Here is a 26,552-nt window from a genome sequence, read left to right on the forward strand (position 1 = left end):
CCCCCCGCTGTCTCATCCAAGGAGATCTTAGCTTAGTCGCATGCAGGTTGGTTGCGAGCTCGTTCACGTTACGTTGACCTGCAGCAACTGTCGAAGAGCTAAATCAGCCAGTCCAATTCTTCCAGGGGTGGTTTATGATGGCCAGGCAGCTGGTCAAACCATGGAGAAGGGCTAACGCAGCCGAGTCCTTTGAGCTGAGCTATACCTCCCTTTGACCCCTATCAGTGAAATAAGGCGGCCAGACAAAGCGACCAAAATGAGCTATCCCGGTGAGTTATATGCATTAAACTTATATGCCAACATTAACTAACATATAACATCACTGTATTGGTGTAAAGATATTGCGCGCTTTAATTCAGTCAATGTCCAGCCTGGATGTATGAAATAAAGCTCCTCTGATAGGAATATAGTAAAGTTCCCTTAAGCTAAGTTCTATTATAGTCCGCCATCTATCAGATAAGGCAACTAGAAGAGCCTAGGCAAAGGAAGCACGAATTAATGTTTCAGGCTTATTAATATAATATTAAAGGCTCTAAAATTAAGATATTTACTACTTCCTCTCTCTTCCCTTCTTCCTTCCTCTCTTCCTTCCCTTCTTCCTTCCTCTCTTCCTTCCCTTCTTCCTTCCTCTCTTCCTTCCCTTCTTCCTTCCTCTCTTCCTTCCCTTCTTCCTCTCTTCCTTCCCCTCTTCTTTCCTCTCTCTCTTCCCCTCTTCCTTCCTCTCTTCCTTCCTGCCCTTTCCCAAGTTACCAGCATTGGAATAGTGGGACTGCTTAGGCAACTAAATTGAGGCCTAATCATAGCCCACATGCACATGCACGTCAGCAGCATTCCTGCAATACTCATATTATGTTTTGTTTGAACTTTCTCAGATCTTTTACTTGTCATGCAACAAAAGCTAATTAGATACGGAGCACAGTATCTTAAAACACGCCTATCTATCCGCCCTTACTTCAGACCAAACATCGCCAGGTGATGAGAAAGCACCGCATTAAAAAAAACACCTCTGACGATAAGATTGTTGAGAAATGCAACAAACTGGTATGACGCAACCCTCTCAGCGCATTTTTCCCCTAGGCTAAACGTCTTTAGACCAAACAGTCTTGCTCTGGGCCGGTGTGGCATGACTTCAACGACGAAGAAATCCCTAATGATAATTATCTTGCCCTTGTTGTGGACGTGGATCAGTCGAGCGGCTCAGTATGGTTTTCGGAACGTATAACCAGGACGTATCTGGATATGGTCGGGCAGGATAACAAGGGAATGGTGATCGTATGCTTTGACGAAGATGTTGAAGTTGTGTGCTTTGGCGCATGTAGAGTGGGTAAAATCTTCGGAGTGCAAAGTTCTACCACTTGACTTCTTTTCGCCTGGTCAAAAATTCGACTGCTAAAGTACGCGGACAACTGATTGTAATAAATGGCGTTGCGTCGGGGAAATGCGGTACAGTTAGACGAGCTGTGAAGTCCTCACGTTGGTTAGCAACAACACGAATAACATCCATATCTTCCAATTCATAGACATTGGAGTAAAGTTGTACTGCATGCGTTAGTCTAGAAGGTTTTAATGGTATGTAAAGGTTGGGCTGTTACCATCATCCTCGACTGTTGCATCGGGGTTATCTACCAAAGACTGCGCAGCCTGTACTTCTCCCGAGTCGCTCTCGTCACCGTCTTCGCTTCCCTCTGTGCTATCACTGTTCTCACTATGGCTGCCATCATTATAATCATCGGTCGGTGTTTTGTTCAATGGCTGGTGCTTCGCGAGATCTATGACGCCATGATAACTTGGAATAGCTACGTGTTCGAGCGAATTTGGATCGGTTCGGGATCGCTTAGTTGTATGACTAGGGAAATGAGCTCCTCGTTTAATCTGCGTGGCACGGGCATCGTCGGGGACTAGAACAGCAGGAATGGTCAAAACTGATTATGATAATAGCAATCGAGTTAATACCTAGACGCTCGAGTAGAGAAGTGGTAAAGTATTTGCGAGCAAGGCTAACGATGCCATCCGTAATTTCAACACCATCATTCCAGGTCTTTAATTTGGAAATAAATTGAGTGGCGTGACTTTTGATCTTGTAGAGCTTTGAAATGGAAAATGCGGTGCTGCAAAGAAAGAGAATCACGCTCCCGAGATCTCTGTGAATGGTTGACAATAAAGCACGAGCTGATTTGCGTCTACTCCGTGCAGCTTCAGAATGCTTCTCGCGTTGTACATGATCCTCCTGAATGAGGTTGATGATGGTTGTAAGGGTACTCTCTTGCGATGCAGCAAGAGTCGGGTTTTCTGCCAGGCTTATTCGAACCCTATTTACACGTTTAAGCTCAACATCGAGGTCCATAATTAATAAAGGTGGTGGGCGGTTCTAACAAGTCAGGGACAGGAAGGAATAAGGGAAAGCAAGGAAAGAAGGCAGGAAGGAAGGAAGGAAGAAGAGGGAGGAAGGAAGAGGGGAAGGAAGAGTGGAAGGAAAGAAGGAAGAAAAAGAGGAAGGGAGTTTTAGCTTAGTCTAATTCTTTCCGCACTTTGCTGAATGCGACTGAGTGGGGCAGACATAGACGATACTTGGCTGAAGATTACTGGCTAACTGAAATTGCTGACGTTCAATGCCTTGAGTTCTGGGCAAACCACAACCAATAATCAGAAGTTGGAGTGGATCTACATTCAAACCTAAAATGGTTAAGTTTCTGACTGGAGATTCCCCATGGAGCTAGTTCTGAGCTTCTGATTTGCGAGGAGCCGACACTCACCCCACTTTCATGAAGTCATGGTGGCATATCCTGATTAGAGATTATGTACTCTGTACTCCGTAGAGGTTGTATGTATGTATGTATATTTTTCGTCCGGGGGGCCATCGGCCCCGAAAGTCCCCTACTGGGGCAAAGGACGTGCTGGGCTAGAGAAGTCGGAATCTATCTACACGCTATTTACAGAAATGCTATTGGCTACAAAGGATTAGTCATTCGCAACGCGAAATTAGTCTTCCGCTCGATATCCGATTTCTGCAAACGCGTCAGTAGACCGCACTCTATCCAGCATATCATCGGCACAAATGGCGCATCCTATCGGGCCTGTTACCCGTCAGCGGGACGACAAGGCGGAGCTGGCATATCGCAGCCGCTTTTGGCCTAATATCAGGAGAGTTGAGATCAGTCTGTGTATGTGCGGCAGCTCGAGACTACCTCAAGGTGGTCCCGGCCAGATGGAGGGCGTGGTGGCGCCCTTCGTCTGGCCGTGAGCATACGAGAGAGGAAGAAAAGGCAACAAAAGAAATGTGTGGAAGATAAAGAAAGGAAGAGAGTCGCGAGTGCTTCTCCAGTCGCGGTCGCCTAATAACGAGGGCAAATCTTTCCAAAGAACGCGCTGTCCTTGGACAGGTCGATATATTTGGTAAAGTCTTTTCCTATTGCTAGATTGACCGCTGCATTCGGTGAGGGTGCAAGCCTCATCCGATGACGCGGCGGTACTTTTCTGCAATAGAAGATGTGATCCGGTGCTTTGCGTCGGTTGCACGAGCAGACCAAGCGTGCATCGCTATGGTCGAATCTCTCGTGATATGCGGCGAAATCCCCGTGGAGGGATCTCGCTGCCAGCAGATGGTGCAAGGCTGCGCGCGGGAGCGAGAGCTCTGGCGGGCAGCCTGCCGCAGAGTTACTTAAAGCATACAGCTAGTGTCGCAGAGTAGGCATGATCTTCACGGCCTCAGGAAACAACTGCATTAGTAATCTAGCTATATGCTTTAAGTAACTCTGCGGGATGGAATACCCCGCACAAGAGACAACTCAACAACAATCAATCAACATATTTGCTGCTGCTCATCATATTCACTTTAACCCTTTAAGCACGCTCAGTGCAACAGCTAGTTTACTAACGCAGTTGTTTCCTGGGGTCGGGAAGATCATGCCTACCCTGCGACAATACGCCTCATTCATTCAATCCGCCTATCGCAAGGCCCGGACTAATAATCATTGCGCGTAACCCCGCTTCACAATGCATAACCTCAAAAACAAAGTCAGGGTTGAAGTTACAACAAGAAACCAACTCCCAACCACTCTGAGAATCTTCTTAAACTGCTAGCTATAGTACAAGCGAGATGTCTCTAGAACTTCTACCGACAGAACTCCAGTGCTACATCATCCGCTTACTCGACCCCATCAGCTTCATATCGATCAGTCAGGCCAATGCCCACTTTCGACGTCTCATTAACCCAAAGCAGAAGCATTTTGCAGAGCGTCTTTTGGCGCTTGAGTTAGTGCCTGAGTATGGCGGCCCTTATCTCTTTTTCCGGTCTAGGGATACCAGCCTGAGACCAGACTGGACCGACCCAGCTTGGGAGAAGATGCGATGGGCCTGCACTAACTGTCTGCGTCTTCTCTCTCACAAGCACTTTGACAACCATTCTATTCTCAGATTGCGATACAGGAAGCCTCTTCCTGGATCTCCCGCCGCTAGAATGGTCACTACGTGGGAGCAAACAAGGCACATACCGCATCGAAACACAAATACAGAACAAGCCGAGCTTGATGCCAAAGTCTCCCTTTGGGAAGCGCAAAAGCAGCGTTTTAGATACTTTATCTGCGTTACCTCAGGCAAAGGACATCTGAGCGGCGATTTTCCAATCAACAATCTGGACCTACTCCAATATTATGACATGGAGGGTTTCAAAGGCATAAACCAGGACCAGCTTGACAAAATGACACAACAAGATCGGATAAACTTGCTCGATCAGAATGCCCTGGCTGTGGAGGGTGAGAATTGTGGGAAGAAGCGATGGCTTCGAAAGTGCAACGAGTGCCGATTCCAACAAGACGAAATATGGCAACTATTCGACGAGACGGGAGGCACTCGACGGCTACCCATTGTCCCAAGCCGCCAAGTCGTATTTGGATCACGCGTCGATCGATATTTTCCAGGGGTTTCAGAATATCTGAATCACAAGAGACCACTCTTTAATGCGCCTCTTGGTCTCTTCCATAGAAAGGGTGCTCGTGAACAGCATTGGTCGATGTGGATGGTTCGATGTCCTGGATGCGCGCGCTGGCAAGAGCTGCGAGAGTTTCGGTTTGGTGGGACCCATCACCATTGGAAGCCCGCGAGAAGAGGGCCCAATCGCGAAGGGGATATAACGTGGGATGAAAAAGAAATCACAGAGCCCTTGCTCAACACATACCGATGTAACTCCTGCTTCGCCAAAACTCATGGCCGACAGGAGCTAGGAAAGGTACTTAGTGACTGGCTCTTATGCCTCATCGGGCATGAACTCCGCAACCTATCGTGGCAGCTCTCAAGTGGTTTACACGACTTACAAACACTTACTGGGCAACACTTACCCTGGAAGTACTCTAATGAGTGGAGCTGCAGTATGCAGAATACTCCTTGTCTTCAGCAGGACTTCAACTATATCCTCAAATCCAACGATATTACGATGCTTAAGTTTCGCCGCGAGAAGTGTAGGTATATCTGGGAACGTATCCAGATTAAGGATGATAAGTGGGTACCAGAAGATATAGATGCATTATATGATGATTTGGGGCGTATATTTGATGAATGCGAGGAGCACTGGAAATGGCTCCAGGGGTGTAAGAGGGAGATTGAGGAGCAGCTTGAACCATTGGTCGAATGGGCTTTGAGTAGAGATGGAGCTTTGTTTACCTGATTTAGAATGTTACGCCAAAAGTCTGGAATCACCTGCCCTACACCCAGCCACCCCCGATGTAAACAGATGACTTCAACACCAGATGGTGAATTATTTAAAAGTCGTGATGAAATAAAAACCATACCAAATGGAGGCTCTGACTATGTAGATTAGTATTCTGTGTACCAGCTGTGTGTAGGCTTGCAGGCGCGCAGGCGGTTCGCAGCTGAAGTTGTCAACTTCAAAATCAGCCAGTCTGGCAATATTGCCCATACTTCCTTCATAAACCACGTTATATTTAGTTAAGTTATAAACGCTACAATCTCGTAGTCACTAGAGGAAGTCATGCTGCTCAAGTAAGGTTTTTCCCCCCTCTGAATCATTCCTGAATCCTTCGACTGCTAGGATCCCCAAGCTCCTCCTGCTAAAGCAGATCCTAAACTCCTTGCTGAGGGCCGCCTCGAGTTTCTGCATCTGGCTGTTGTAGGGGGTCAAGAAGGCGATATCGTTGATATGATATTGTCTCTGTCGGACGAGGTAGCACAGGAAACTTCTTCACTGCTGTGTACGTCGGCTGTTGGGTGGCAAATGGTTAGTCTCCGGCGATGTCACTGGCGGAGTCAAAGCCCATCTCAAACCAGTCTCCGAGAGACTCGGGATCGAGGAGTCAGGACCGGACAGTAACCGCTGGGGCTGAAGCGGCCTTGTATTCAGCGTCGGATTCTGCCTCCATCCAGAGCTCAAACTAACGGGTGCATCGCCATGTAACATCTGCAAGACTCCTGGTAATTTGACAGACTCAGTTATAGCCTCTCTTCCCGTTGCTCGCCACATTACATGCCCAGATCGTGCAACTCTAGCACTGCGAAGAGTCGGGACAGGCGACAGAAGAGGTTGCATGGATGGGAGAGGCCCCGATGTCGATGACATCGCCACCAGTGCATGTCCAGCCATCTGCTGTTGACTAGGTCTGGACGCTGCCCAACACCCGTCAGCAGTAGCCAACAAACCACTTCTAGGTATGGCGTTGGGTTGAATAGGGTCGTCCATACCGGCTTGTATGACGCCAATATCTTTATGTGAACCGACGATCCTGCCGTTTGGCGAGTCTCTCTTTCCAGATTCAGAGTTCAACCAGTCCTTCTTTTGTAGGTTCATAGCTGGCACATCTGTATGTGGACAGGGGGCTGGCGTGATCTGGGATTCGCCAACATCTGCGAAATCCTCCAACTTTCCCTTTACAGGACAGTCGTCTTGAGAAATCGTCTCGCATGCTGTAGTAGATTCGTATGAGGTTCGCTGCTTCTGGGTGCCTGCCTCTTGAGATATGGTGTCAGTACACTCATCGGTATGGACTAATAGGACCTTTGATATTACTGGACGACATACCGTTGGTAACTCCTAACTTAACTCGCTTAGCCTTTGTGCCTGATTGTGCTCCCAGCTTACCAGTTAAGAATTTATGAACCGTTTTTGAGTGAGGGATAAGAGACGAGTGAACTCCAGGGTCGTATTTATGCAGTTCTTCGATGGACACCCAATCGGTTCTGCATTTTTCTGGAAACTTCGGTCCTTCAAAATACACGATTGCAACTTGCCGCTCAGCTACTACAGGCTCAGTCTCGTTGTGGCCTTGCCGCCAACGAACTCCATCTGTTTCGCGCATGTGTTCCCAGCACTCCGCCACTTCCTTCGTCAAGTCGAGGCTCGCGATAGTGGTGGCAACGCCAGCCTCGTTGAAGTTGTCTGGGAGGACGAGGGCAGCTAGCCATTGCTTCAGCTTCTTCCGAAATACGAGGCATACCTGCCCACAGACTGGTTTAACACCCTCCACAGCAGACTTTCTTTGTCGTTTTCGACCATTATCGCATGGTCTGACCTTGTCAGGCCAACCTTGATTCTCTAGAGTCTGTTTTTTCATCATCTTATCCGGCCTTCCACGGGTCTGTACTCCACTAGTATGGCGGCGTTTCCGTCTACTAGGGACGGAATCCAGACACTGTGCCTCGTCATGCTATATATGTCAACAGAAGTCTAGGGTCAACACAGGGCACAGAATACTCACCACGCAGACGTAGATAACGCTCTGCTCCAGGTCTGTTTGCGTATCCGTGTTGAACACTGGGTTACGTCTCTCCGGGCTGTCCGATGAACTGATAATCTGGCCTTGGTTGGATTGTGGATTTGCGACCTTCGGGAAAGGTTTCAATGTCTTGCATGGCTCAATTACCGTGTTCAGCTTGTCACAGAGCTGCTTCATAGCGGCATCGAGGATTTCCTTATAGCGTTCCTGTTGCTGTCCTATCGTCCTATCGTGGTTCAGTTGCAGTTCCCTTAGCCGGTCATAGTATTCGGTAAGCTGTTTCTGAAGGGCTAACTGGATGGAAGGTTTAGTACAAGTGGACAGACTGTTGAATACCTCGTCGATATTCACTCTCGCAGCCGCCACCTGCTCTTGATACGCCTGATGCGGGGATTTGATTGCTCCGAAGTCTATACACCACGCCTCAATCAACTCGGTGGCCCGCTCAAGTATGTGTCGAGAGTCCGGGGTTGGCATTGTGATTGCCGGGAAAGCAGGACTCCTTTTGTAACGCTCACTGCAAAATCCTCCCAGTGAGACATGAATTTGTGGCTGATGCCGTAACTAACACGCAGGACAGTCCCCCGAGAAGACCCGTTGCCAGAGGCCAACCAGCCTTTCTGAGGTGCTAGAGAGGTGATTCCACGTCTAGTGAAGAGTGAGTTGACGCCTAGATGAGTGGCGAGAACATTAAACGCGTTGATTGGTTGGATGAGTGACAGGGAGAGATTAGTCATTTTCTTCACATTACTTGTGGGGCATGGGCCCACTCGCCATTTTCCATTTAAGCCTATAACGTATGTGACAAGCGAGTCGGATATACAAGGGAGTCGGAAAGGATAAGATGCTCACTGTAAAATATAGAATAACATCACAACATGACATTTAATTATTTAATAGAGCGCTGTACTATTGCCTAAAGGTGTTAATAACTATTTGGCATGTTCTTTTATTATGACCAGTCTTGCCGTATGTTCCACAACGCTTAACCCTTTCCTGTCGCCGACCCTCCTTGGCCACCGCCATTGCAAATTACCCTAAGTCTAGGCAGAATTGTGACGTCATCGTGATGATATTAACACGACCTTCCTGGCTGGGTGCCAGTTGGCGCCCGATCATAGCGTGGTGAGGCTATGGCTAGAGACAAGCCCGGCATTAATTGGGTATAGTGTGTTGTAAATTAATCACAGAAGTCTCCGAGAAACGACTTTAGTGATATACTCTTGAATAGTCTTACCCTGAGCGATGTCCTGCGTTAGTAATAGGCCACTGAAAGTTGCTGTATATAATCCACTTGGTTCAGTTCTCGAATATTTACATACATGTGGTCCCAATCTAAGCCCAATCTATCACGTCATGTCATAAGGCCATGACCAACAAATTGGCCTAGGCCAGCCCGGGACAACCCCCCCAGAGGAATGAATCACGGAGCTACTATTTGGTTTCCGACCTCCGCCCAAATACCTCTCAGTATATCGTTTTTCCTTATGATCATACGTGCACGGCAGAGTAAGTACAGAGCCAGGTAGAGTTACAGTATGGTTTCTGCTATTAAACAGAATGATACCTGCTAAGAGACACCTGCCCACGCTCGCACCTAAAACTGCACGCTCACGAAATGATCGATGCGCCGACCAAGCAGGTACTTCAACTAGTTTGGAGCTGCCACGCAAGCGTCGGCTAGTCGGCATAGCCTGTAATAGTGCGTCTACCAGATGCAAGCCTGATGCATTGGCAAGGAAGCTAACATGCATATCCAGACTGCAGAAAGCGAAAGGTAAAGGTAGTGCATTCTTCCATCAACTGTTGCAGTCCTTGTGAACAAAAATAGTCTGACAGACAAACAATCGACATCAGTGCGACGGAACTACATGTGGTAACAGCAAGTGCGCGGAACTGGTGTCATGTTGGGCATCGATCTGATCTCCGACATTGCAACGGATATTGAGCAGAAGGTTTTACTCGAGTATGGGCTCGTGTTATGGGTGAGCACAAACAAGCATTATCTGCTTCTAACACCTCCTTATGCCATGACAGACGAACAGTTTGAACGTGTGGCGGATGCGCTGAGAAAGGTCTTGTCAAGCATGGCAACTTTGGCAGAGAGTGCTATTAGTAAGAGCCGTCAATATTAGATCTATTTAATATTAGGTAGTAAGGAACTACTTTACTGCTAAGAGTATTCTTATATATATTTCGGCTCTCTTGCATGTATTGATCTCAACTATATGGATTTATATGTAAGAAGAATATGCGACCCGTGGCCTTCTTTCAGAATAACATACGATTGCGGTAGTTTGCTCTATCATTCAACTAGGATATGTCACATTTGTGAGGGTAATCTCGTATAAACTGACAGCTAGGGGACACAATGCTTTGTCTATGGATAATCACGTTCGTTTTCTACAAAGCGATCCCTGCCCTTGATTTCAACGCTCTTTAAGCCCATGTGTTAACTCGTTTCAACCTGCCGGTACGCTAGGACGGAGCAAGGGTGACACGGCCGGCAACAGCGCCAAACAGGGACGGCTAGACTTAAGCAGGCAGCTCAGTGCTCCCACAGGAATATACATTACGATACCCTGGTGGCTTCGCACTGGCACGCCAGCAGCTACGCTCACAATAGAGATAGCCTGGCAAGGAAGGAAAGAGAGTCGTCATTTCAAGAGGTAACAATGTCTCCATCGTTCCAAGCTTCATCTCCAGCTACTATTCCAAATAACGTAGGCCATATCCCTGACTGTTTTAACGGTGTCAATAACGCGACAAAACATCCCTTTGTTTGAACATACAACCGCTTCCCCATACGGTATTAACATGCCAGACTGTGTGCGACGCATGTCAGCTGGCTCGGCAGCCAAGCTGTCTGTAGAAGTAATATGATGGGATCATGTTCTTCGAAACTCCCAGATGTGTACCAGCTTGAGTTTGTATCGGCATCAATTAAATTCTCGGAGAATCTACCTGGCCCTTTAGGTGGACGAGATGCCTCTTGTGGTAAGAATGGCGAAACACGATGACTATGTAAGGCGCTAGAGGTGTAGAGTATGACCATTTCTGGGACTTGTACATGTTCTCGATGTTTCAGTGTTGTTGATGGAAGCATCGCGATCGTCTTTCTATCAAAGAGCACTGAATTGCCCTCCTTCGCCGGCTTTCGCGACCTGTCCAGCTTCATTATGATTCCGTCTTCGGAATTGGTATCGGTACTGATATCGCAGTCGTCGTCATCGTCGTATTTAACTTCAACGGCGATACATTGCTCGACTTCATAATTGAAGTGGATGTGTTTACGCTCAACACCTGGCGATGAGATCCCACTGTATGCTGACGATGGCAGCATACTAGAGGTATCATGGCTCATTGGCATCTAAGGGAGGGGGAATATATTGTGATCCATCGTCACTGCGCGATCAAAGGAAAGCTCTCTTAATCGCCGGCTGTCTTTCTGCCTCACCTGGGCCACTGGGGTTGCCTGCTGGGGTAAGGATGATATCTGATATGCTCCTTTTCTTCAGGATAGTCTTCCTGTTAGTGTTGACTAGTGAGTTGGGCTGGAGCAATGAGGCACCGGAAGGTCCAGTGTGTGTACAGTAGATCTTGCTAGCACCTTGCTGAACGGGCCCATACAGCCAACTCACTTCACTATTTTTCTGCCTGCACAAAGTTAGCTTGATATTCGTGCCTAATTCCGTCATGTCCCTACCAGTTGAGCGTTTCAGGAGACACAGTCTTCAGGTTATTTTTGTATTTTGTCCATGTTCTCCAGCATGCATTCTCTAAACGGGCGCTATTTGGGTCCTCTCCTCGGCGGCTGGTAACATATTTCCATGATAACATGATTTCTTCCTCCTTCCAGCTATGAGAAAGGTAGCCGATATTCCTCCACGGCTGGGCGTCAATAGCAGTGCTAACTTCAGCGCGCTCGTGGAACTTTCCTAATTCTGGCGAACCCTATGTTGACGTACCAGCCGGATTATCATTTTCAACAGACGAGGCGTAGTACGAGTCGCCCGCCTTGAGATCCGGCCGGCGTTCCAGGCCATCGTCCGGTGCTACAAAGAAACCGTCCTTCTGAAATTGGGGTAACCAAGCGTACTCTGCCGATGACCTGGTGAATTCCTTTATTATAATTGGATGGGGTGGAAATACCCCAAATGGTGTCAAGGAACAGGACATATCCATTGGTTCGCCGTACATACGAGGCGGCGAGGAAGCTGAAGAGGCTGCGGTGTCTGGATGTTCAAGAGACTGATAGCATGGGTCGCTCGTTGGGTCTGCTCCAGACTGAGACGTCGTTGTCCTGCCCGCCAGTTGCGAGGGAGAATGGCATTCTTCCATTTCCGAGAAAATAAAGTAGCTGCTCCCTTCGGAGGAGGATAGAGCGACCATCTGGATAGATGGTTCATAGATCTGCCTCCTACACACCCCACGTCATACAGGGGTATATCCAGGCTGCTCGTTTTGAGGTGTAATGAAAGCTCCGGTTTATTGGGTTGTTAGAATTCGCCCCTGATCTCGAGGGCAGCTCCGGTGTGTACGACGGTTGGCGAGAAAAGGAAGGTTGAGATCCTAACAACTTGGGCGTGGCGCCGTGCCAATAATGGCCCATAGCAATCGAGATTGAAGAGGAGAGAGGAGTAGCTACGCCATGAAAGCGATAGAGTGACATCATGAATGGCACTCTCTTCAAGGTGTTAGTTTACAGCGAAAAGCCCCTCTTCATCTTGGCAATCAGTCATATTCACATGTTAACCACTCCCGGATATCAGGGATACTGCTGGGAAACTTATCCTGCGGTACCGTTGCAGACCGGTCGGAGAGTTTCGAGCCACCTTGCCATGGCCTATAAGCCGTACTCGGTATAGCAGGCCAGAGACGCTGGATATGGGCCGGGAGCGGAGATGACGATGACGCAGAAAGAATTCACTACGCAGTAAAAGTGGAGCATTTTGGCGACACTCGAAGATTTGGGCTCCGCCGTCGCACTCCCATGGGTTGTACTGCTGCTCAGATATCGTCGCTGTCGTTGGTGGACGCGTGGTGTTCGTGACTTGCTCCCTCGAGTCAAAACAATGCGGGTGTAGATGCAACGAACGGTTGAAGCCCATTGAGTTCTTTTGTGGCTGCTGTTTCCAAAAATCTCGTTCCCACTGTTTGTTAATTGCAATACGACGATTCGCCCGCGCCAGGATTCAACATGTGGAAAACGCACTTATGATGTCGATGGCACAGGTTGCATATGCAGTGACCACCAGTAAAAAAGATGTCATTAAGAACGCACGACTAGCTTGCGCAGACTTTGAGTTATCCACGGCGCGATCTTATGCGCTATGTCACCTCCGACTGAAGCCGACAAATTGACGATCCACAGTGTCTGCGGAGCCTCAAGAGCAACCGGCAAGAGCACCCACTGGTCATCAACTACCACATAGCAGACGTCCGATGCTCTCCATGGCTCCAACACAGAGTGTATGTGGTATCAGGAGATCGAGTGAAAATATGACGCTAATGGCTGAAACTTAGAGGTAAGAAGCTGGCGCTAGTTCCCATTAAGAGAACGTGGTACCCCTCCAATTCCCCGCATTACACGTCGGATGAGAACTACGGACAAGACGCTCCCGGCCGTATCCTCATCTGCCCCCCAACTCGGAGCCTTCCGGTGAGCTGGCGTGTCCGGTTATCCTCTATACAGAACCCTCGTCCCCAAAAGTCCAAGCACAATCAGATGCCTGCGCATACCGTAAACCGCCCGCCCATTTCCCACCTTCGCAACCTCGTTGGTGCCCGTTCAGGCCACTACATATCAGAACTCCAAGAGCTTCAAGCAAGTCGAGCAATTCTACATGCATGATTCTGTGTGTTTTATTGGCCCAGTGAAATTGCCTGTCCCTCGAGACTCAACGCAAGGATGATGACTAATGACTGGGCTCCAAAGTCCTCGGCAGATTGGCCAATCATGGCCGCATAGGTCACCTCCTCAAACAAAGGAATTTTTGATCTCATCGGGTTTCGAAGATGGGCGTTTGAACATCCCCTCCCACGAGCAAAGCCTGTTTTCTGCTCATGTCCTGGTTGTCCTAAGCTTAGCCTCTGCTGATTCTGTGTTCCTGGCTAGGTACAAATAAGCTTTTGCGCACTGCGCCCGGTACCGCAGTCTGGTCTGTTAGTTGCTTGTGAAAACTGCCATATTTAATCCTCGCATCCTCCTTGATCCTCCCGTACCCTACTCATGTCGTTTGACCCACCCACCTGGGCAATTCTCTTTGAATTCCCTCTTCTGCCATATCCAGGGTGTCATCCTAGGCCTTTGAAGACCTCTCATCGCAGCTTATTAACTGGACTGGCAATTACAATCCATGGACCTGGGTCATTTTCTATTATCTTCGTATAGTCCTGTCCTTCACCGCTGAGAGATCTTGCCTTCGAATCTCACTCAGAAGTTATCGCCACCACACCGTACTAATCATCCCGTCATCCTGCAGGAGGAGGACCGCTCCCCCAATGTCTCGAAACCATATGACATATCAGCCGACGCCAAGCCAAAGAGGCGCCAGCTCATTCTTTAAGGAAGCAATTGATGCCTCCCTGGTCCCCATGGAAGTGGGTGTCGGGTCCACCTACATCGCATTACCGACTCAGCCCGCGGAATTCAAGAAACTCGGAGGTAGCGAAATACTGCAAAATATACTGCCATCCGTTATGGGAGACAAGAAGTTGAACCGGCGGGCCCATAACCGAAGACAATCACAAGCAAACGAGGCGCTTTTCGAGTCCAGTGCCTCTGGGCAGGCTGCGGAGTCACCCAAGCCAAGGAAAAGGGGCCGAAAACCCAAGAAGCAGCCAAAAGAGCAGAAGGTAGCGGGTCAACTGGAGGAGCTTGATGATGATGATCTTCCCAAGGATCCCCGCCGGCGCCGAGTGCTGGAACGTAATCGCATGGCGGCGAACAAGTGTCGTCTCCGTAAGCGTGATAAAGCCTTAGCACTCGCCTCTCGAGAAGAAGCCATGGAAGACCGGAACCGCTATCTCATGGCGTGTTTCGATTCTTTAACGGTCGAAATCTACTACCTAAAGACCCAATTACTGCAGCATACAGACTGCAATTGCGTTCTGATCCAGAAATACATCGCGAATGAGGCGAAGAAGTGCGCGGATGGGATGCTCGCTCCTTCTGCCTTTGATACCCACGGCAGTTCGTGGAGCCCCGACCACAGGCGCCCAAGCGATGCCAACACCGCCGGAGAGTTGAGCATGCGGGGTCTGGAGGCGGGCAGCTCCCCGCCTATCTGGACGAACTCTTTTCAGCAGGAACCTGGGGTATCGAAGATTAGTGACGACATATTCGCCATGAGTTTAGAACCAATTCAAAAGGCCACTATGCCGTCTGATTCGATAGTCTCTACTCAACCAGTTCAAACTTTCTCCCTCACCAAATGTGAACTAGGGCTATATCTCAACGTGGGACCGCAAGAACATCAAGCGGACGAGGTTGCTTGGGGCTCATACTGGCAGGTTTAATGTTAGTGGTTATCGCTATCTTTAATATCAGAAATAAGGGACTAAAATCTCGCGTGAAGAGCTCGTGGATACAGAGTTAGTCTATATCCTGTCGTGCCAATTTATGAATATGGGGCTAGAGCGATGCTTTCGCATAACCGCACACGAGTGAGTTGCAGATAGGAAGGCGTTTTGGCGAGAGGCAGGGTACCCAAGTGGCCATCTTTCGTATCAGCTGAGAATGTCGAGCAGAGGTGCTATTGATAATTGATTACCTAAAAATAAAATCGAACGGCCTAAAATGTTGAGCAGACCTACCAGGTTCGAGCAAGCCCGACAATCTTTGTTAACATTGTGGAGGTAGCGTTTGGAAAGTCAAGTGGGGCGCAACGCGACGCGAAACGGCGCGATGGACGCGGTTGCGGACAGCATCGTCGCGAATACCGAGAACCTCTGAAGCCGGCTGGAACTGCGCAGTGCATTATACTCTGATGGAGTAGGCGCTCAAGTACGCTAGTATTAACTTTCATTTTTGTGCAAATAATGTATGCCAGCAAGACGCTGCAAACGACACTGCAGATCCGGAGATCTTAATCGACGTTGTCAATGCGTGAGTCAATGATAATGAGGCGTCATGGGTAAATGGACACTAAAACATTACAGAATGACGGCGCAGATCTCTTCTTTTTATGCTTTAAACTCACAAGCGATAAAACATAGGAAGAGAGTCGACTTTTGTCTAGTAATTAAGTCGATTAAGAAAACTCTAACCGCACACGACATCTCTGGGTTAACACAAACCTCGTCGACTGGGTCTATCAATCATACAGAGTTTACCCCATTGCGTCCTTGCCCCATTAGCGTGAGTATCGAGACGAAGCTCACAGGAGAAGAATGGCAAACAGCCATGGAACAACAGACTGTATGGCTCGCAGCTCACTGGAATCGCCTTGACTCGCTCATAGAAAACTCGAAAGCCGCGCGTGATGAGCTTTGTTTCTTGCCAGCGATCATCATGCAGGTCATGACTGGACATTCTTAGCTGCGACAAACGAGGAAATAATGAACCAGAAGGGGGACAGGGAAACGTTGATTTGGAATAAGGTAACCTTCGAGTCAACGACCGGACTGAAGGGAATATGTCAGATCATCAAGGTTCTGCAAAGATTGGCAATATGGTCTGAGAAGACGTACTGGCCCTGGTGCAAGAGGCACGCCATGAAGAATTTCCAAGAGAATCAGAACCAGGCTTAACGGGTAGAAACTTGAATAGGAAGAAATGCAACTTCATTGGACTCGTCTACAACACTGAGTCCTCATCCTTATTACACGCTTGTTGAATATACTTCTACTCTAGTATTCTAGTCGGTAACGGGGCCCGTTCCATATCACGGTGGCTTGTGCCATCCCAGTAGAAGTCAATAGACACATGGAAGCATGTGTTACGGATAACGCCTGTTTAGATACGATGGTTTCCATTATCGAAATGCTGCTAAATCGATACTCCAAGATGATATCTTCACAAGAACCCGAGCCTTTCTGGCGACCAATCACTCCGAGACAATTATAGAAGCTAAAACACTAAACTAGCATTACGTCATTGTCGGTTCGTATTTGCATTCTCTATAACTTTGCCTTGAAGAATGATAATACTGGCGTTAGATGCCGGCTCGCGGACAAACACGGTGTTCTTAAGCCAGTTTGTGAACTTCATGAATTTGCAGGCATCAAGTAGAGCGAAACGAGTCCGCACCTGCATTTGGTACGACAGTCAAACTCTAATATGTTCAGCTGCCATGTATGTCTGTAGCCTCTTGAGTTGTTACGTATTCCCTTGGTCGTCTCCAGGCCATTGGCTCTTTCCAGTTCATCTTCACCAAGAATATTTCACCGTTCACGATCGTCGCGCGGCTTACTGGAGCATTTCCATCCCCACTGGCACTTGAAGCGATGTATAGCTCAGCCACAGCCTATGCTAGAACCCACCGGAACAGCCCTAAGCCAATAACGAGAGTCGTAATCAGCCGATAACGAGCACAAGGCGAGAGCCTAGCGCATTTGAGGCAGCTGAGGCAGTAGCATAACCGAGAGCATAGCCTAAATGCAGCAGATGCCACACACTAGGTCATAAGACGACCTCGAAAGTATGCCCTCCGCGGTACGAGGAGATCTTATAATCGTTAGCGTCATTGTCGTCGGAATTATCGGGGCAGGTAATGCTAACGCCGTTGGCACCGTCGTCGGGACCGTCAGGGCAGGCCGGGTCAGATAGGGATAGTACTAGCTGCATCGTCGTTAATGTCGGCGGCACAGCCAACATAGAGCCGGCAGCATCATCGACACAGGCAGGGGCGGCGCCGACAGTAAGATATGATGATCCACAGGCTATCTATCAGAGATATGTTGCTGCTCGAGATGCTTGGTACCAGGCCCAGCCTCGTGGAAGTATTAAAACTAACCAGGCATATCGGAAGGCGTTGGATCTGCCTCTACGATACGATAAGGCGAGCTACCAATGGTGCCTTGACTGGAAGCAGATGGGAAAGTGATGTACGATGCCAACCGGATCCAGAGGCTGGACTAAAGAGGAGATGATGACCTACCTAGATTGGAGCAAGGCAGAAGATGACTGGGTTGAGGCCCAGGTAACCGTAGAGATGGAAAGCAATCTTTTTTCTAGTAGAAGAGGCATGCGCGGGGTCTGGGAGGCGGTCGAGAAGGACGGTAAAGAGCCGCAGAATTTATACTCAGATAAATAATTAGGAATTCATGGCCGTTCTGGATCTTGAGATTTGAACGTTGCACGCAGTTGTTTCGTGGGCGATGAACGCTTACATAACCGCCGCACCCGGGTGCGGCAATCTTTATTGATTGGCTAATTTGAGAGAAAAACTAGAGAAAATTCGGTAAGACTCTAACTAGGGTAAACCACAACAAAAACTAGGTCAATCTCAGGGTTAGGGAAATATCTCGAGAACTAACTATAATTTTAAAGTAAATTCACCTATTACTAACTTATGTCCATATTTCAAGGGTATCTGACCCTGAGAAGGCTGTTTCTAGAAAACGTGGGTTGATCCATGACCTTGATAGCGCCGCGCTAAAAGCCCATACAAAAAAAAAAAAAAAGAAAGGTGGGTGGGCTAGTAGCTCACTTACAAAGAAGGAAGCAGTGGCGTAATGGTTGTAGCTTGTGTTTCGAAAAGCCGACCAGTCGATCAATTTGGAAGTGGTTTTTTTTGGGCATCCCCGGACGTAGATAAACGTTGGCTACAGCGTGCAGAGCGAGTTGGATCAGGGCGATCGCAGGCATCGTCCACGGATATCCGATGGATGGCACAAGCTGACGCGCCATCCCCGAATAAACTAACCACCCCCGAGGCAGAGCCGCACGCAGCAACTCCAATTGCTATCGCACGTTTCTTATCGAAATATGAGGACATAACAGTGAGCATTGCGCAAAATAGGCACCCATTACCCACACCCACGGCAATGCCAAGAGTGACTAAATATTCCTTAAATCGATGACAGAATGAGGATGCAAAAATGCCGACAACAGTCGCAAGTAATCCTGCGAAGAACACTTTTCTGAAGTGCCCGGTATCTGTGAGACGCCCCGTGATTGTGCCTAGGAAGAAAAGTAGAAATATTTGCGTGGAGCCAATCCATGCAATCGTCGACAGCGAACGATTCAATGTGTCAGTGACATAGGTTTGGAACAACCCAAAGGAGTTTGTAAAGCCCCAGGTAGTCATGACAACGAAGGGAGAACAGAGAACCACTACCAGATACTTAATCAATTGTTCATAACACCAAGGAGCGAGAACAAACCTATGATACTTGTACGCCATTCCTCACGACGCGGCTCATCTGGATGGCTAGAAAGCTGGGAATCGCCTTCTTCAATCATGTCCTCGGTCGGGGAGGCGACCTGGCCTTGAGGTTTGAGCTCAGTGGGCTTAGACATCATAGAAGACAAGTCTCTAGAGGAAACGAAAAAGGCAAAAACCGCAACAGGTTCTGATTATGTTGGAAAATCCGGGGATCCTCCTTCCCTTCAGGATTCAGACCAACAGTCTGAAAGTCCTAGATTAGAGTTCAAAGTCCTAGATGAAATCATTTAGAGATATCCACCTGAGAAGAACTCTCATCTTAATAATTAACAATCAAGTTCAATAAATATTTTTACTCAGCACCCCTGCGCAATATAAACAACAATCCTGACGCGAAGCACGATCCATTAGTGGCCGATCCGCTACGATATTGGTGGGAGAGACGGAATGACTATCCACGGCTAGTCACGAATGGCTCTCGATGTACTCTCGATCCCACCCATGTCCGCAGAGTGCGAGCGACTGTCTAGTATTGCTGGGCAAATGGTCTCACCACTTCGAACTCGACTGGAAGCCAGTATGGTAGGGATTACGCAAACATTGAGGTCGTGGGTGCGAAGTGGGCTAATTGAGGCCGCGGACGCGTTGATAGATGTGTCAGGAGAGGCTGGAAGTAGCATCGTATGGCAAGCAGAGGAAAATGACTGAGATTTCGGGAGCAAGATGGGTGTTGTGGGGAGCGAGGGGGTTGACGCATGTATTTTGCTTCAACCTTTTCCATTCAACGCCATCAACCCAACATGGAGATGCGGTGGTTCAACTCCACGGGCCAGATGATGAGTAAGCTCTCAGCGCAACTCAATGTTGACACCGGATTGATGGAATTGAATTGATGACCACCCTGACGAGGACCAAGCCGTCACCTGCACACTCCCGGCGAATCCCCTAACGATGCGACGGAACAAGCGGTGCTTGCTAGCATATCACCGGACACGAACAGACAAGCTGGAGGAGTTCGTGTGGAACGGGGCGGGTGTGGTTGATATCTGCGGCCAGCAGGTGTGAGACGCCGCAGGTTCTTCCAGCACGGGAGTAGCATCTGGGCCCGGCGATACGGCGACGAGCAGTCTGAGTCCACAAGGCGAGAGTGGTATGGCGTTCTATTGGCGGCGTATACGTACTTTGATTTGACAGGGAGCATGGAGTCGCTCTGAGATCTGTTCATTGATGTAACAGCGCTCAAAGACGCTGGCGAAATTCAGACAGAGTACGTGTACGTGCGGCGTGATTTGCAGATCTTACGACAATCACAACTCACTGAACTCCTCAAAGGACCATAACTTTAATGGAGAACTGCCAATTCTATTTACGTCATGGAGACGTCAAGCGGCTCAACGCGCAGGCATATCTGCATAAGCTAGGTTAACAAGGTGCAAAAACCCTTTTTAACTTTTCGCTGAAGCCATTTACCTTGCTTACCTAGCAATCATTATTACTTCACTTCAGGCTCGGCCCGCCCGGCGAACTCGAGGGACGTTGAGAATGGGGTTGGATGGGTTGCACTTTTGGGTTCAAATGGTCATGGCGGTTGTTTAGTGGTTTCGCACTAACCGAAGCATGGCAAAAGATGGCTTGCATGGCGCATGGCTAGGCCCCTCAAGGCTCTATCGAAAACTACTCCAGGCAGTAACCAACCTGCATTTAATACACTAGCAATGTAGTTATGGAGGAGTAGACCTGTTAGTAGAATGGTACGAGGGAGGCGATTCCACCATAGGGAGCATTGGGAGCTCTCTTGCGGGGCCCATGCCGCTGGACTTGCACTGAATTTAACTTCGTTTAAAGCTTTGTTCCATGGCACGACCTATTTAAGCATGGGCAAGCGACGGCCATTTGAGTTTCGTCACTCCCATTCCCCACGAACACTTACCATCCAGCGCCAGTTTATTGTGAGCCCAGCCCAGACGGGGTCCTTGGAAAATCTATTCTAATTTTTTCATTCCCTGCCCACTTCTTGAATCTCTTGAGCAACCCTTTACTCTCCTTAGACCGGAATTTCCTCCCTTTGCTCCGCGCTGATGTTATACTAAATAGCAGCTAGCTTACTCCATCCCACCTGGAGGAGCCTCGCGGGCTACCCAAGTGCAAGCCATGTCGTCGCCTCTGGCCTTCACTCCATGGCGGAGGAGAACTTTGAGCTCGCTCTCACAGCGCGATCAACCGCAATTGCACCGGGGGGGTGCCTCGAGCCCTTCACAGGACCAGATCCACGGCTCTCCTCTCCCTATTGCGACCTCAAGACCGTTGTACATTGCCTCTGCCCGAGGTCATAGAGAGCCGATCCGATCCTTCACCCACGGATTCGTGCGAGACAGCTTAGGTGGGCGCGCACAAGCTCTCACGTTGTCCGAGCTCTGCTAATCCCCAATCTTTAACAAAGTACTCGTCGACAGCGTTCATAATGCTCGAACTGTCCGTGAAGACACCATGGAGCTTGCGACGTATCTGCTGTCAGACGGACAGACCCAACAGGGCCCGGCGTTCCTCCAACGAGCCAGGATTTCTTTCCAAGAATCTGTGGAACCCGAAGCCAGTGACGATGTATCCACGGTCGAGCATGCGCACTCTTCTCAAACCATCGTCGGAGTTTCCGAGCCACCGTCGCCAGAGGGCCGAGATGGTGAGGCCGAAGCGCCCGCCTTGCCGTCGGTGCTGTCAAACCTGCTCAAGACGTCACCTGCCCGGTCGATTGCACAAGACCAACCACATGCCTCCGACTACGATGACAATGGCGATGATAATCAAACTCGGACCGGGCAACGTCGGGCCAACCATTCTACACACGATATGTCAGAGCACAATCCTCTACTTTCACGGGTTACTTCGGGCGGTAGGAGATCTTACATGTCGGATCTCGAGGGACAAAAACCCCAAGCGAGACGCCCATGGATCAGTGATTTGGTGGAGGTTGGGCATAAGATGGAAGAACGGATGAGCTATGGTGTTGCAGTTGCTGTCAGTCCAAGCCGATGGGATCGAAAAGCACTTTGGCATAACTGTGTGCTTACACCAGTCTCGTGCTTGCCGGTCGTCGCAGTCGGTCTTCTGCTTAATATCTTGGATGCTTTATCATACGGTATGTCTCCTTGACCTTGGAAGACTGGAATCTCTTGCTAATTGCAAACAGGCATGGTTCTCTTCCCTTTGGGAAGGCCGATTTTCTCTCATCTGGGGTCCGCTGGAATCTCTGTTTTCTACGTCAGTACTATTGTATCGCAAATCACATTCTCATCCGGAAGCATATTCAAAGGTTCAGTTGGTTCTGAGCTGGTCAGTCACTTGCCTCCTCTGCTCGTTTCTCGCAGTTGACCAACATCACCCAGATCGAGGTGGTTCCCTTCTTCCACAACATGGCCGCGAAGATCACTGAAGTGGTTGGGGAGGGCAACCCGGATGCCGTGATAGCCACCACTATTGTGTCATTTTCTCTCAGCGCCATGATGACCGGCCTGGTGTTTTATCTCATGGGACGGTTTAAGGTTGGCTATGTGGTGGGATTTATTCCCAGACATATCTTACTTGGCTGCATTGGCGGCGTCGGGTGGTTCCTTGTCGCAACCGGATTTGAGGTCTCAGCTCAACTCAATGGCAGACTTCAGTACGACCTCGACACGTTGAAGCAACTAATAGACCCTGCAACTGTGCCCCTCTGGGTAACACCCCTTGTGTTTGCCATTGTTCTGTTTTATGGCCAGTCCAAAATCACGTCCAAGTTTTTCCTGTCCATGTTTATTCTAGCGATTCCCCTAATCTTCTATTTCTTTGTGTTTGCACTCGATGCCTTGGACGTGGATGTTCTACGCGACCATGGCTGGATCTTCCGAGGCCCTCCTTCTGATGAGCCATGGTGGTATTTCTATACACTTTATAGTGAGCTTGAATCGTCTGTATCCTCTACAACTACTGGAGTTGCTGACTTTTGCCCAGACTTCAAGCTTGTCCGCTGGGACGCTGTTGCAGAAACCATTCCCGCCATGCTCGCCTTGACCTTCTTCGGCTTTCTGCACGTTCCGATCAACGTCCCTGCCTTGGCTCTCAACCGTGGCGAGGATCATCTTGATCTGAACAAGGAGCTAAGGCTTCATGGCTACTCCAACTTCCTCTCCGGTTGCTTTGGCAGCATTCAGAATTACTTGGTCTATGCGAACACCGTCTTTTTCATGCGGTCGGGCGGGAACGTTCGCCTTGCTGGCTACATGCTGGCAGCAGCAACCTTCGGAGTTATGGTAGTCGGCCCATCTCTCATTGCTTTCATCCCTGTTATGATGGTGGGCACTTTGGTCTATGACCTCGGCTTTGAGCTTCTGGTTGAAGCTCTTTGGCTCCCCCGTAAGAGGCTCAAACTGTCCGAGTACCTTACCGTAGTCGTGATTGTACTCGTCATGAGTGTTCACGACTTCGTGGTAGGAATTGGCGTCGGCATCCTGTTGGCCTTTGTGTCGCTCGTTCTGCAGACATCACGAGTGTCTGCTATCCGCGGAAACTACTCGGGCGATATTGTCACATCTACCGTGAGACGCAACCCATCACAGCATCATTATCTACATGATGCGGGACAGCAAATCTATATCGTCAAGCTTACGGGCTATCTCTTCTTTGGCACTATTGTCAGTGTAGAAGAAAAGGTTCGGGGTCTTCTGGATGATAGCACCTTCGCCAAGCATCCCATCAAGTTCTTGATTTTGGACATGTGGCATGTTACCGGGCACGATTTCTCTGCGGGGGAGGCTTTCAACACCATTAGTCGGCTGCTCGATAATAAAGGCGTGATTCTTGTCTTGAGTGGCTTGGATGCTGAGAACCAGCTTGGACAGAATTTGAGGGCGGCCGGATTGGGAAGCGATGGCATCGGAGTCATGATGTTGCCTAGCCTGAACTCCGCGTTGGAAAGCTGCGAAAACGAGCTCCTTAAGACTCTCTATGCTAGACAGGAAGAGCTGAAATCTCTGAAGCGCATGTCCCCTCAACACTTGGATGTGCCTCCAGCTAAGACTTCCAGTCTATCCTCCTTTGATTCCCCATTCAACTCACCTCGCCGCAACCATCTCGCCGAGGCCGCCCACGATGCTTTGACCAGTGTTGAGGTTCAGCGTCCATCCGAGTGGCAGAGTTTCAAGGAGCCTCTCCGCCTCATGCTCCAGATCTTCCAGGGCTTAAGCGACCAGAACGAGGTTTTCTGGTTCCCAGCAACTTTATACTTTACACGTCGAGAGTACCCCACCGGCACCAATATCTTCCGATGTGGAGAACAAGCCAACGGATTCTATCTCGTCGAGCGAGGCATCATCCGCGCGGAATACCACCTGCCACAAGGCAGGTTGTGCGAGAGCATCTTGGCAGGAACGACATGTGGCGAGCTGCCTTTCTTTTCGGAGACAGAACTGACAGCGACGGCTGTTGTGGAAAGAGATTGTGTGGTCTGGCGGATGGATCAAGACCAGTGAACAAAGATTCAAAAAGAAGAGCCGGAAGTGGGGAAAGAGCTGCTCAGGATATCGTTGAAGATTACAAGTGAGCGGATGGGTGCGATTGCTTCGTACATCTTGACGACAGCGGGTTAACATCTTCAAATGGCTCATAGTATGTCTATTCAGAAATCCTCAAAATGGTACAATCGAAAAGTAATCATCACGTCTCTTGCAGCTTTGCGTTGTTCCGAGTTCGTGGGTTGAAGTTTAATGCAGATTCCACTTCGCAAGGAAGGGCGACTGATACATGGGCACCCGGGGCCGAGTACCCACTTTACCCACTTCATCATTCGGTGTCCTGGGGTTTTATGGTATTTGATTTGATTTGATTTGATTTGATTAGTTTTCGTCCTGAGGCCATACGCCAGGCAATCCGCTTAGAGGGGCAATGTATGTATGTATATTTTTCGTCCGAGGGGCCAACGGCCCCGAAAAGTCCCCTACTGGGGCACAGGACGTGCTAAGCTAAGGGCATCTATCTATGATCTAATTACAAAATGCTATTGGGTTGGGGAGGCTTAGTTATTCGTGAAGCGAAATTAGACCTCCCCTCTGAAAGGCATTTTCTGCAAAAAGGGACAAAAGACAACACTATCCAGCATATCAAAGGCACAAAAGGCGCTGGGGTTATCAAGCCCGTCACCCGTCAGCGGGTTCAGGGACAATCTGTCGACTTTTTCCATTAATCAGAATTCTCTCGCGCATCGCTACATCTGCTGGCGCGGTATGTAACCAAGCTGTAGCCCGTAGTCGAGTGTCGTGGCGGCAGGGAAAAACCTTGGGAAAGGGATCAGAGGCCGACGGTGCACTTGCCTTCAAAGGGGAAAAACCCATCGCAATCGCCATCGTTGATCGGAAGGATGTCATTACCGATGCTGCGAGCATCGTCTTCCGATATCTAAGGCGTTCTGGTTCTGAGGTGCCGCCATTAGATCCGACAAAAGGCTTGCCAGAGAAGGCGAACTCTCCAAAATTCCTTCTCTGAGAGCTGCTGTTAGGGAGCCGATGGCATCCCCGCAGCTTTGTGTGGTCGTGTGGCCTGTGAAAATTCCTGTTGAATAAGTGCTAGGGTATCACGTGTAAGCAGGGATGCTTCAGATTACGCGCCAAAATGGCGACGCCCTAAAGGGGCAGAGTTTAACAGAACACAACATGAATACACCAATTCACATCAATGAACCGAATACACGTAATGTCTAACAATTCCCGCTGCTAGCGCAGCACTAACAGTGCTTGCCAAGAAAGAATTTTTACAGGGGAGAGTTGCCCCACAAATGCCACCCCGGATCCACAAGTTATCCAGGGTAAGTTGCCACTTCTCTGCCCAGGTGCTATTATTTTGCGACATTAGCAGCGTCTCCGCACCATTTACGTCGTGGCGAACTCCTTTGCTAACAGCCTGATCAAGCCAACTGATACTAAAGCCGCCCGCCTGGTTTCGTACGGCGACCTCTGTGTTGTGAATGGTCAGACTACTTTGACCATCAGTCTAGGTTGACTGCATGTGACTGGTTTTTCTAGGCAACATACCAATCGCTCATCATGCTGGCTGAAAGGGTGGCAGCTTCCAAGGCTGTGGCGACTGTTTTGACGATACGCTCAGACGCTGGGTGGCAACCATCAACCCTTCAAGAACTTGGCATATTCTTGGCATGAAGCCATGATTCCGTCGTGATATTTGATCTGACCTCAATATGCCTCAGCACGACATGTCATCGGGGACCACTGTTGCAACCACCTGATATATCAGTGAGACTAGATCTGATGAAACAATACTGCGGAAATAATCGGTGTTGTTGAAAGGTCTAAGTTACATGTGTCTGAGGAGCACGGCTCACTACATAATATCCACAGCCCAGCCACCCAGCAGATCAGACCATTGTAGTCATACAGTCTCAATAAGATCAATCATGTCTCAACATATCCATTGAGCGCGGCCAGAATTTAACCACGAGGATATAAGCGAACAA

At 49.0% G+C, this 26,552-nt stretch overlaps 9 protein-coding genes across 9 annotated transcripts; 5 read left to right on the plus strand and 4 right to left on the minus strand.

Moving 5' to 3' along the window:
* Positions 1 to 1,563: 1,563 nt before the first annotated feature.
* Positions 1,564 to 2,344, minus strand: FOBCDRAFT_139032 (uncharacterized protein; the record flags this gene model as incomplete). The annotated part of the gene is made up of 2 exons (XM_059608022.1): positions 1,564 to 1,922; positions 1,954 to 2,344. 2 exons carry the CDS (start codon positions 2,342 to 2,344, stop codon positions 1,564 to 1,566), a joined length of 750 nt encoding a protein of 249 aa, XP_059465475.1.
* Positions 2,345 to 3,691: 1,347 nt separating this feature from the next.
* FOBCDRAFT_228261 (uncharacterized protein) lies at positions 3,692 to 5,850 on the plus strand. The gene has a single exon (XM_054706147.2). It carries the CDS (start codon positions 4,097 to 4,099, stop codon positions 5,657 to 5,659), a length of 1,563 nt encoding a protein of 520 aa, XP_054562122.1. The 5' UTR covers positions 3,692 to 4,096; the 3' UTR covers positions 5,660 to 5,850.
* A 42-nt stretch (positions 5,851 to 5,892) lies between these two features.
* FOBCDRAFT_251904 (uncharacterized protein) lies at positions 5,893 to 8,417 on the minus strand. Its single transcript, XM_054706148.2, has 3 exons — positions 7,704 to 8,417; positions 7,028 to 7,652; positions 5,893 to 6,957 (listed from the first exon to the last, which is right to left on the minus strand). The coding sequence occupies exons 1-3, from the start codon at positions 8,196 to 8,198 to the stop codon at positions 6,194 to 6,196; spliced, it is 1,884 nt and encodes a 627-aa protein (XP_054562123.1). The 5' UTR covers positions 8,199 to 8,417; the 3' UTR covers positions 5,893 to 6,193.
* Positions 8,418 to 9,281: 864 nt separating this feature from the next.
* On the plus strand, positions 9,282 to 9,856 carry FOBCDRAFT_165138 (uncharacterized protein; the record flags this gene model as incomplete). Its single annotated transcript, XM_059608425.1, has 3 exons — positions 9,282 to 9,423; positions 9,482 to 9,504; positions 9,605 to 9,856. 3 exons carry the CDS (start codon positions 9,282 to 9,284, stop codon positions 9,854 to 9,856), a joined length of 417 nt encoding a protein of 138 aa, XP_059465476.1.
* Positions 9,857 to 10,417: 561 nt separating this feature from the next.
* FOBCDRAFT_242111 (uncharacterized protein) lies at positions 10,418 to 12,113 on the minus strand (the record flags this gene model as incomplete). The annotated part of the gene is made up of 6 exons (XM_059610450.1): positions 10,418 to 10,587; positions 10,626 to 11,091; positions 11,128 to 11,178; positions 11,264 to 11,378; positions 11,428 to 11,675; positions 11,712 to 12,113. 6 exons carry the CDS (start codon positions 12,111 to 12,113, stop codon positions 10,418 to 10,420), a joined length of 1,452 nt encoding a protein of 483 aa, XP_059467644.1.
* A 2,112-nt stretch (positions 12,114 to 14,225) lies between these two features.
* Positions 14,226 to 15,242, plus strand: FOBCDRAFT_262786 (uncharacterized protein; the record flags this gene model as incomplete). Its single annotated transcript, XM_054706152.1, has 1 exon — positions 14,226 to 15,242. The coding sequence occupies one exon, from the start codon at positions 14,226 to 14,228 to the stop codon at positions 15,240 to 15,242; it is 1,017 nt and encodes a 338-aa protein (XP_054562127.1).
* Positions 15,243 to 16,175: 933 nt separating this feature from the next.
* FOBCDRAFT_228265 (uncharacterized protein) lies at positions 16,176 to 16,476 on the plus strand (the record flags this gene model as incomplete). The annotated part of the gene is made up of 1 exon (XM_059609770.1): positions 16,176 to 16,476. The coding sequence occupies exon 1, from the start codon at positions 16,284 to 16,286 to the stop codon at positions 16,473 to 16,475; it is 192 nt and encodes a 63-aa protein (XP_059467645.1). The 5' UTR covers positions 16,176 to 16,283.
* A 1,702-nt stretch (positions 16,477 to 18,178) lies between these two features.
* On the minus strand, positions 18,179 to 19,188 carry FOBCDRAFT_242113 (uncharacterized protein; the record flags this gene model as incomplete). The annotated part of the gene is made up of 4 exons (XM_054706154.2): positions 18,179 to 18,202; positions 18,381 to 18,491; positions 18,593 to 18,849; positions 19,053 to 19,188. The coding sequence occupies 4 exons, from the start codon at positions 19,186 to 19,188 to the stop codon at positions 18,179 to 18,181; spliced, it is 528 nt and encodes a 175-aa protein (XP_054562129.2).
* A 2,353-nt stretch (positions 19,189 to 21,541) lies between these two features.
* Positions 21,542 to 24,577, plus strand: FOBCDRAFT_262787 (sulfate transporter family-domain-containing protein; the record flags this gene model as incomplete). Its single annotated transcript, XM_059611313.1, has 4 exons — positions 21,542 to 22,190; positions 22,242 to 22,384; positions 22,420 to 22,984; positions 23,042 to 24,577. 4 exons carry the CDS (start codon positions 21,542 to 21,544, stop codon positions 24,556 to 24,558), a joined length of 2,874 nt encoding a protein of 957 aa, XP_059467646.1. The 3' UTR covers positions 24,559 to 24,577.
* Between the last annotated feature and the right edge of the window lie 1,975 nt (positions 24,578 to 26,552).

This window comes from Fusarium oxysporum, chromosome VII (genome assembly GCF_013085055.1).
Source record: "Fusarium oxysporum Fo47 chromosome VII, complete sequence".
NCBI lineage: Eukaryota > Fungi > Ascomycota > Sordariomycetes > Hypocreales > Nectriaceae > Fusarium > Fusarium oxysporum.